The 9,623-nt window shown below is 39.9% G+C and overlaps 3 protein-coding genes across 3 annotated transcripts; 2 read left to right on the top strand and 1 right to left on the bottom strand.

Annotated features, from left to right (window-relative positions):
- Positions 1-1,216: 1,216 nt before the first annotated feature.
- On the bottom strand, positions 1,217-2,887 carry hint1 (histidine triad nucleotide binding protein 1). The gene is made up of 3 exons (XM_079168691.1): positions 2,728-2,887; positions 1,765-1,869; positions 1,217-1,549 (listed from the first exon to the last, which is right to left on the bottom strand). Exons 1-3 carry the CDS (start codon positions 2,836-2,838, stop codon positions 1,385-1,387), a joined length of 381 nt encoding a protein of 126 aa, XP_079024817.1. The 5' UTR covers positions 2,839-2,887; the 3' UTR covers positions 1,217-1,384.
- Positions 2,888-2,962: 75 nt separating this feature from the next.
- On the top strand, positions 2,963-4,534 carry lyrm7 (LYR motif containing 7). Its single transcript, XM_079169267.1, has 5 exons — positions 2,963-3,006; positions 3,227-3,299; positions 3,411-3,481; positions 3,769-3,850; positions 3,964-4,534. Exons 1-5 carry the CDS (start codon positions 2,989-2,991, stop codon positions 4,032-4,034), a joined length of 315 nt encoding a protein of 104 aa, XP_079025393.1. The 5' UTR covers positions 2,963-2,988; the 3' UTR covers positions 4,035-4,534.
- A 623-nt stretch (positions 4,535-5,157) lies between these two features.
- On the top strand, positions 5,158-9,615 carry dync2li1 (dynein, cytoplasmic 2, light intermediate chain 1; the record flags this gene model as incomplete). Its single annotated transcript, XM_079168363.1, has 13 exons — positions 5,158-5,171; positions 5,256-5,379; positions 5,503-5,537; positions 5,889-5,958; positions 6,077-6,165; positions 6,252-6,432; positions 6,534-6,602; positions 6,845-6,922; positions 7,046-7,125; positions 7,208-7,278; positions 7,399-7,496; positions 8,006-8,098; positions 9,512-9,615. The coding sequence occupies 13 exons, from the start codon at positions 5,158-5,160 to the stop codon at positions 9,572-9,574; spliced, it is 1,065 nt and encodes a 354-aa protein (XP_079024489.1). The 3' UTR covers positions 9,575-9,615.
- Between the last annotated feature and the right edge of the window lie 8 nt (positions 9,616-9,623).

Consider the following 9,623-nt stretch of genomic DNA (forward strand, 5'->3'; position numbering starts at 1 on the left):
CATTCAGAAGTAGTGAAGAAGCAGTGAAAGGCTGCATCAAATGTCAAATGGTTTGACAGAGAATATCAGCAATGATTGCCTCGCCTCTCTGGAACTATTCTGTCTGTACAAACGAAGCCTCTAATCATCCTTTTTTTTGCTTTTCCTCCCCCGGTTTTATCAAAATAAATGAAATGAGGGGACTGTGAATGCTAGGTACATGTTTATTTTTAAGTTACTACATGTGTCATCTGATCAGTGTTCTTTGTCATTTTTGTAAAGAAAAAACAATTTTATTTATTTTTTGTTTAATATTTTGTGGATGTTTCATGCATTTTATATTTGTTCAACTATTTACATTGTTTCTTACTGTTAATAAAACAAAGCCATTCACTTGTTTCTCTGTTTTTATTTGACTGGGCATTAAGACTGATTTCACATTATAATTCCTCTGGTATTCTGTTCAAAAATTAAACTTTGTCTTCATACACAGGCAGCCGACGTCAACACCACTGACAGACAAGGAACCAATATATATTGATTAAAAAACTGGATTCCATAACAACTCTCAAAATCAAATCAAAGAAAAGGGAAAGAGTTCATTCAGATTGAATTTTAATAATTCTTACTGAATAAAAGACCCGTCTAATATCTGTGGTATTAATAAGGTCTCAACTGAAAATGCAAATGACTCAGCAACCCTTTTGTGACGCCTGAACTCTGTTCAACCTTTGCATGATTAAGTGTTAGAATCTTTTCACACAAATTGCCATAGACTGGACACAGAAACTAATAATGTGGTATTACATGTTTGAGCACCAATGAGCATATTGAAACTACAGCGTCAGCTAAGTGCTGTGCTTAATACAAAGGATCAAACTAGATTTACTACAGCGAGTGACTGCATGGCACCTTGGGTAGCACGTGGTAACGGATGACAAAGTGTATCTCACTAATGGAAAACTATAATGTGAGACCTACAGCAGTTCTTTCACTGCGCACAACATACTGTTCACAGACCCACGATTTCTGTCTTCAACCGCAGTGATTAGATTTCTCATCGCAACAGCAGCAGCAGACCAATTCTGTCTTTCACTGATACGCTTGAAAAAGGCACAAAGGGAACGTGAGCAGCGGTGCTTGAAATCCAATATAAACATAATAAAAATATGCCACACATTTGAAGGTTTCTTCATATCTTAAAAAAAAAGAAAAAAGCCAAGTTTGAGGAATTTTAGATAAAGACAAACAAGACTCTGTTGTTGTGAGGTGCATTTTATTATCATTGCTGAATTTCCAGGTTTTGTTTGACTCTTATGTCCCATGACAAACTGGTTTAGTGGAAGTTAAACAGAACACATTGTCAGACGTGAACACTGACGGCAGGATGGCTGGAGACAGGAGGTTAACCGGGGGGCCACTTCATCACGCGTCCACCCAGGACGTGGATGTGGATGTGGTAGACAGACTGGCCTCCGTCCTGCCCATCGTTGATGACAATCCTGTAGCCTTTGGACAGTCCCGCATCTTCAGCACACTTCTTTGCAACTAGCATCATGTGGCCCAACAGCTAAGAGACAGATGTAGAATGAATGAGTGACACTGAAGGGTAAATACATACATGTGTTTATAAGAATGAGCAGACAACCTCTGGTTAATAATGTAGTGTTCACAGACAGTTTGCATTGTGTAAAGGGTTCCATCTAGTGGTCACTGCTGTTGGACAAATCACTGAAAGTGAGGAGAAATTATTTTATAAAAACTAGGTCATACAATCACACTTACCTCAGCATCACTATCCTCCGCTTTTGACAGTTGAACAATCGGCTTTTTTGGCACAACGAGGATGTGAGTGGGAGCTTGAGGACTAATATCGGGGAAGGCCACACACTGAAATATAAATAAAACAAATTAAGAAGTATATAGTGCAATAAATGTTACGACAATTTGTATTGTGACTTCCTCTTTAGTTGTTAAGGTGTTGGCTGAATATGTTTTGCTGTTGCATTTTGTTACGATGTTTTAATGGACTGTATTCTTTTCAAAGATGTTGCTGATATGTTGTCCACCTCATTTAAAGCATACTTCAAGATCTAGTTTATGGTCATGAACATTAAAAAGTACAATTGTTCATTCAAATGCAATGAAATGCATCTATCCCAGCTCTCTCAGCCCCTAAAACTATATATAATAAGAATAAATAAAAGACAACAATGTCTGTAGCTCCACGCCAAGACTATGACAGCATGATGGGTAAAAGTGAGAAAGACACGTGGTAAAATGTGGTCACAAAACAAAATAAATAAATATAAATAAATATATATATATATATATATATATATATATATATATATATATATATATATATATATATATATTTGTATCTTTAAGTTGCATTTAAACTCAAATGTGTGGTTACATAAATTATAAACCAATAGACACAACACAAAGCAGTGAAACGTGTTTGACAAACAAGTGTTGTTTTTCCACTGTGTGAATTGTCGGTGTTGCCTTCTGCAGTCTTTGGTAACGCAAACACAAGCAGCTTCACATTTTGAGGGTTTTACTTGTGTTAATAATTCACAACAACCTTAGTTACACATAACACACTTGTCCAAATTACAGTAAAGTAGCAGTTTCTGCAAAGCTAACGCTGAGCTAACGTTAGCTGAACGTGTACCTGCAAGCAGCGGTGCACCTTATTGCGGCCAAAAAGTGTGTTTCTGAGTGAACGTGTTTCGTGCATACCTTGTCATCTTCATAGAGCAGTTCTACGGGGATCTCTTTGCGAATAATCTTTCCAAATATTGTGTCTCCGCCCGGCTGGGCAGCCTGCGCCTTTGCCATTTCATCAGCCATGTTTGCGTAGATGAGCCGCCTGTCAGCGCCGCTCTTGGCTTCGTGAAACTACAGCGAACGCTCATTGGCTACCAAAAACGCGTCATTTCAGAACTCTGCGCTGATTGCACGATGTTAGTTCCAAGCCGGAAGTGAGCTAAAGAAGTCAAGATGGGGAATCGTATGAAGGTGAGGACGGGATATGATCATGCTTTTTGAAAAATAACATCAGTAAAACAATGTTTCCTCTTCGTTTCTTTTGCTAGCTTGATTATAAAAATACGTGACTGCATGTTTTAGGAGGCAGATCGCTAAAACTGCAGGAACTGAACTAATATCCACAACTGCGTGTGTTCAAGAACAACTGTCAAGGTCCTGATGTTGCTAAAAGATGTCTGTATGATTGCAGGTCTTAAACGCGTTTAAAGCGCTGCACAGAACAAGGGTGGCTGTATTCAAAGACGATGCCAGAGCGCTGTCAGGTCAGTTATGTAGTGTGCCGGTGATGTTTACCAAACCCTTTACAAACAGTAGATGACTGTGCTGCATGCTCTCCAGTATCAAATGCATTTCTATTTTGTTTCTCCACAAAGCTGCAAGATTAAAGATCAACGATGAGTTCCGGAAAAACAAAAATGAAACATCAGAAGAAAACATTGTGAAGGTACAGTGAAAGTGCATCAGAAAGTGACATGGTGTATTTATGTAGATTGTAATTTAATAGTCAGTGTAGATCTGCTGTGGCAGCACTGCAAAGGATTTCAAAAGCATCTCTGGCATGTTCATGTGCAGTTTTCAAGCTTAGCAGTACTTTATATTTATGTTTAACCTGCAAAAGATGCAAAACAAAAGAGGGGCCGCTATGTATGAAGAGGGGCGGTTTTCATGTTTTTGCCCAGGGGCCCACTGTCTCATAATCTCCCCACACTCTTTACCCTTCTGCTATTACAGATGATCAAAATGGGCTCAGATGTGGAAGCTGTTCTTCGTGAGGGTGTGCTACAAATGGAACATGTTGGAGATGAGAAACTCTGTATGTTGAAGAACATTAGTACCATGCTAGAAAGTCAAATGTGTGTGCAACAGAAATCTTGATTCTCTCTGAATTATCACATTCTAATATGTCCTAATGTTTCTCCGTCTCAGTGCTTCGACCTAGAGAGAGTCTTCTACTAGAAAATGTACCTTATTGTGACCAGCCCAGGAGAAAGTCATGACCGACCATCTCATCGCATCTTTTTCATCAAAAAGGAGACTCGCTATCATCTCGTACCATTCGTCTGCAGTTTAAAGGATTTAACCCAAAACAACATTTCAACTTGTTCAGGATGTCATGAACAAAGAACATTTTAAAGATCATCGCTGCATGAAGAAATACCTTGTTTTGATTCACTGAAGATCTCTGCTGTTCTGTTTGAAGAAGTCTCTGCTATAAACTGGATGCCGTAATTTCATGTACAGCACTTTGTCAAATGTAATTTAAATGTGTTTTCATTTAATTTGGGAGTTTTCAGCCTGTTTTGAGCTCGTGATTCAACTGAACTAGTGGGGAAATGTTACTTTTCTGCTACTGAACTGTTTTATTGTGTTCTAATTAAAGAGGAGTGTTCCCAGACTATCTCCAGTTTAATTTATTGTTCAACTCGCTAAAATTGATCGCTCAGAGCGAACACCCCAACAACCCCTCAGGAAATGCATGGCTGTGATAGTTATCAGTCTCCTAGAATCAATGATAACACTTCATCGTTTTTTTTGTATTAGCCCCTGAGTGTGAAATGTATCAGTGATTAAGGTGTGACAAAGGAAACGAGGAATATTTTCTTTTTATAAAACCAGACATATATTTAAAGACATGTTTGGTATACAATAGTAGAACAGACCCAGGTATTCAAGGTAGTTACAACTATGCTGTGATTTAATGTTTTTAAATGTGTATTGTGTCCCCTAAATTGTGCACATAGATAACCTATAACGAGATAAATTAACGTTATACAGTGGGGTATACAGTTGGTATTTTATAACAGAATTTGCGAGCCTAAAAAACAACCAATGCAAAAAGTTATGTTATATGCATGCTGTTGATAAACTACAATAGCTTAAGTAATGTAACTATAGCTATACAAATCTATGGAGAATAAAAGTCTCACTTTGTTCCGATCTTTGCCTTTCTAACGAATAGAAATACATTTCCCCTCAATGCTCATCAAGGAGTAACAATTATTACGTCATCAAACTGCGCCGTTACTCTGGCAACGTTTGGTCTGGTTTCCCTCGGTGGTAGCTAAGCTAGCTGTTGGTTAGCTTGTCAAAGTTGTCAAACTTGGTTACAAGTCAAATGTGATGCCAAAAATAAGGTGAGGATCAGTTTGTACAACAGCTTTCTCATTTTTAACATCATCATAGAGATAATAACATGCTTTTTGTGTTGTGTTTGTCAGCTCAGACACACTGTGGGAGCAGGCTGCGGCGGAGGTCCACAGCCGAGAGGCGGAAGGTGGGGAAGAGGACGGAGGAGAGACGGTCAGCGAGAGGACCGTATTTCTCATGGGGAGCAAGTCTGGGGTATGTTTACACTATAGACCCGACATGTATTTACTTCTAATGGAAGCACTCTTGTCTTGTTACTAGCTACATACGCTGCACGTTAGCTGGCAACGCTAAGCCCACCCTTGCTTTTGCTTTCAGGGTAAAACGTCCATTCTCCTCAGATGCCTCGACAGGTGAGTGTGTGTGTGGTCTATCTTAAAAAAGAGCAACTCTAGCCTCACAATAACCCTCTTTATATTCTGTATGCAGACCATTGTTTAAGACACAGCTCACACAATTAAACAATTAAACATGCCAGTTATGAACAATAATGCTTTGAGCATATAAACGCGTTTAGCTTCATCTCACGGTCTTCTTTAACAGAGTCGATGACATGGCACAAAAATGACACCTGTGTCAGCTCCATGTGACTAAAAAAACACAGCAAGATTAGGTTTCAAGCACTGAAAGTGAGTCAATTGATCTTTACGCTTTTGCTTTTCTCGTTTGACAACAATAATGCTGTTTTTTTTTTAATCCACCAGGGATGAACCATCCAAACCAACTCTGGCGCTGGAGTACACTTTTGGCAGACGGGCCCGAGGACACAACATAGTAAGGAAGCTATTTTACCCAAACCTACTGGTTTTCTATTACTCCAGTACATACCTTAAATGCGAATGTGTGTACAATTGCACATACTGTGTAACTTGAACTTGGTTTCGTCTTTCAGCCCAAAGACATAGCCCACCTATGGGAACTGGGAGGAGGGACCTCTTTGTCAGACCTGGTCCAGATCCCCATCACTGCCGTCGGCATCAGGTAGGTCACTATTCACCGAGGTCTTGTTGTCTCCTTTTTTTTAATGTATCCTGCCAGATCACATGGTCCTTCCTGTGTTTTCCCAGGTCTCTCTCTGTCATCCTCATTCTGGACCTGTCTAAACCCAACACCCTGTGGGGAACCATGGAAAAGCTGCTGCAGGCAGCACAACATCAGTTGGAGAAAGTCTCTTCCCAGACACAGCAAGCACAGAAACACCAGACACCTGCTTATTCAGCAGCACGTGTGTTACCTAAAGACTATCCTGTAAGACCTCAGCTCACTACACTCAGTCGATTCATTCTTTTTGTACAGTGCAGACATAAGATAGTACATGTGTCTTGTGTTAACTGTGACTTTGTCAACAGGACAGAGAGCTGATCAGTCCCTTTCCTGTTCCTCTGCTGATTATTGGCAGCAAACATGACATCTTTCAGGTAAAACACACACTTCAATTTTAGTGTTATTTATTGAGGTGGCCTTCTGGTGGCTGAATGATATACGTTTTATGATATTTGACGTGCTTGTTATTGGTAGAACGTAAACGTTTCTTAGGCAGAGAAGTTTTTAAAAGGTCTGATGTGTTATAGTCACAGTTACATTGTTGTAACTTCTTAGATCCTGGTATGATTTATGTAACATATAGACGGAGAGCTTTATTTTTCCATATGTGTTGCAGGAATTTGACTCGGACAAGAGGAAAGTGGTTTGTAAAACACTGCGTTTTGTTGCCCACTACTACGCGGCTTCTCTTATTGTAAGTGTGCTTTGATTATACATGCAACGTCTTTACATTTAACAAAACTTTTGATGAAAACATACTGCAATTTGCACTTTGTAGTCTTTTTCCAATTGTCTTTTATTCCAATGTTTTCATCAGTTCACAAGCATCAAGACGGAGAACTTAATGTCAAAAACCAAGAGCTTCTTCTCCCACCTGGCTTTCGGTCTGGACAGAGGGTGAGGAGGATACTGATTGTACACCAACCGTTACTGACATGTTCTGCTTTGGTTTTAGTTGTATTTTCTATTCTTTGATCAGGAAAACTGTGTCCCTTGACTCCTCTAAGCCTCTCGTCATTGCAGCAGGCTCTGACTCCTTCAACCAAATAGGTGAGTACAGCATCACTTGGTGGCTGAAAGCAGTAGTGCATTTAGATGTAATTAAAATGCTATTGCACCTTCTGCCTTGATATTTGTGGATTGCTTAAAATAATGCTAGTATTGCTTTAGGTTCCCCTCACTCTACTGATGTGGACATTACATCTCTGCATGCCAAAAACCCAAAGGACCTCTGGAAGAAAGTCTACGAGCGTGTCTTCCCCCAAGAGGTAGTTCATTCACCTTTGTCTTAATTAGTAATACAAAGTGCAGCTGATTCAGCCTCTGATGTTTAAAGGTAGAGTGTGTGGTGTTTAGGGGGATCTATTGGCAGAATAATATTAATAAGCATGTTTTATTTAGTGGATAGTCACCTGAAAATAAGAATGGCTGTGTTTTCGTTACCTTAGCTGCCATGTTTCTACGGTAGCCTACAATGGACAAACCAAACACTTGCTCTAGATGGGGCCATTTGCATTTTTGTGTTTTAGTGTTTTCGTGTTTTTGGTTTAGTTCTCCCAAACGGGAGAAGTTTCAGTTGGGTGCAATCTGCAACCTGACCACTAGATGTCACCAGATCCTACACACTAGACCTTTAAGAAAATGAACACCCTCACACTGGACAATCATATTCACAGCATTCCTTCTCATAAATATGCATGTTTACATGAATAAAGACCTTTGTCAACTGTCCATTTATAATACATCTCTGTCCATCTACCTGACTTTGTCTTAGCAGAATACCAGTGAGCAGAGGGAAGTAAAGGATCCAGCCAAAGACCCACAGTACAGTGAACCTCAGATTGATGCCATGAGAGCCCAGAAAGACCAGGTAGCACATCTTGACCAATCACATGCTTGTGTTGTATTACACAGCTGCACACACATGTGTGTGCAGCTGTAATACAACACATACGTATACTGCACACATGTATACTCTGACAAAGCGCATCATAAACTACTGCAATCAGTGTCATGACCCCCCATGAGTTTGCAGTTCGATGATCATTCAGTGTTAACCAGAATGTTCACTTATCTGCGCTTTGTGACCCTGACCTTTGACCTCACGGTGAAGAGGAACAAGTATTAAGGAAGATAACAGATTTAAAAACAGATTAAGAGGGAAATAAAGAGGAGTGTCGACGATTGGATTTAATGGGAGTTCAGACAGGGTGACATTTTCTGTTGAGTACCTTATTTTGGTGAATTTATGTCACATAAAAAACACAAATGGATTAGCTGTTGCCCTTCCACTGACCAAGTTAAGCTGAATTACATAAGAATTCAGACTTTATCAGAGAGACAGGTAGATCTGCTGTTGAACACTGTCTTAATCAAGTTCAACGCTCTAGAGTAACCTTCTGTCTGTCAGCAGTCTGCAGCCGTGTTTCTGTCTCGTTAACAGGCTGTAATATATCCAGGTTATAAACTCAGACATCAGTGGTGTCCTTGTCGACCTGTCGCGGTGCCACTCTGGCACTTGAACTTTAGTAACCTCACAGCGCTGTTATCGCTGACTGACTCACCTGATGCTGGTCGTCCCGCTCTGCCATTGGACGGGACACAGTGTAAGTGGTCTGGGTGACCAATGAGAGAAATGGGGTAAAGGTAAACTTTACACCAACAGAGAACATGCATAGAGGAAAAGTTAGAAGACCCAGGTGCATGTCAGGGCACCCACCTGCCTGAGGTTGTGTACTTTTAGACTCAGTATGTGCCTCTTATGTGTTATCATTACATCACAAAGATCAAACATCCAGAACATCATTTAACACGATGTACCACAGTTTTTAAAGCATTTCTAGACGACTTGTGCGTATCATCGAGGTCTAACAAACGCTGTGAATACATTTCCTTCCCCAGTAAAACATTCGCAAAGCTGATTTTTCTTTGCATCCTGCAATGTTTACATCCATGTTTACGAGAAAGCTGATTTTTCTTTCCTGCCTTTGCTCCACATCTTGGTACATTACCACATTGGCAGGACTTTACCTACCTTTCTATATTACACAAGTATGGCTATATCAAAGAGCAGAGGAAACTACATATTCCTTTGTTACATTTTAAAAAGTACAAATATACGACATGAAGTCATTACTGCATTAATGGAGAACAAAACCTTGTTTACTATTATGAGTTTGCAGGCATTTCTGCATTATAGCGTGTTTCTGTCTGCACTTTGTCATTCTGCTTCAATGATGAAGAAATGGTTTCATGTTTTTTCATCTCTCTTTGTGTTTTTCAGGAGTTGGAGCTGTATAAAAGGAATGCAGCGAAGTCCTGGAAAGGACTGGAGCTGGAGACATGAGAGAGAACCAGCTTTATGGTCACACACACACACACACACACCACATATT

Source organism: Pholis gunnellus (genome assembly GCF_910591455.1).
Source record: "Pholis gunnellus genome assembly, chromosome: 11".
Taxonomy (NCBI): domain Eukaryota; kingdom Metazoa; phylum Chordata; class Actinopteri; order Perciformes; family Pholidae; genus Pholis; species Pholis gunnellus.

Bases quoted from the DNA above. Each gene is read 5' to 3' on its own strand.
- hint1 (XM_079168691.1), bottom strand. From the start codon at position 2,838: ATGGCTGATGAAATGGCAAAGGCGCAGGCTGCCCAGCCGGGCGGAGAC. The intron at 1,870-2,727 runs GTATGCACGAAA...TTTATATTTCAG, and splicing joins TGCTCTATGAAGATGACAAG to TGTGTGGCCTTCCCCGATAT. The intron at 1,550-1,764 runs GTAAGTGTGATT...TCTGTCTCTTAG, and splicing joins CGGAGGATAGTGATGCTGAG to CTGTTGGGCCACATGATGCT.
- lyrm7 (XM_079169267.1), top strand. The intron at 3,482-3,768 runs GTACAGTGAAAG...CTGCTATTACAG, and splicing joins CAGAAGAAAACATTGTGAAG to ATGATCAAAATGGGCTCAGA. The intron at 3,851-3,963 runs GTATGTTGAAGA...TCTCCGTCTCAG, and splicing joins TGTTGGAGATGAGAAACTCT to TGCTTCGACCTAGAGAGAGT.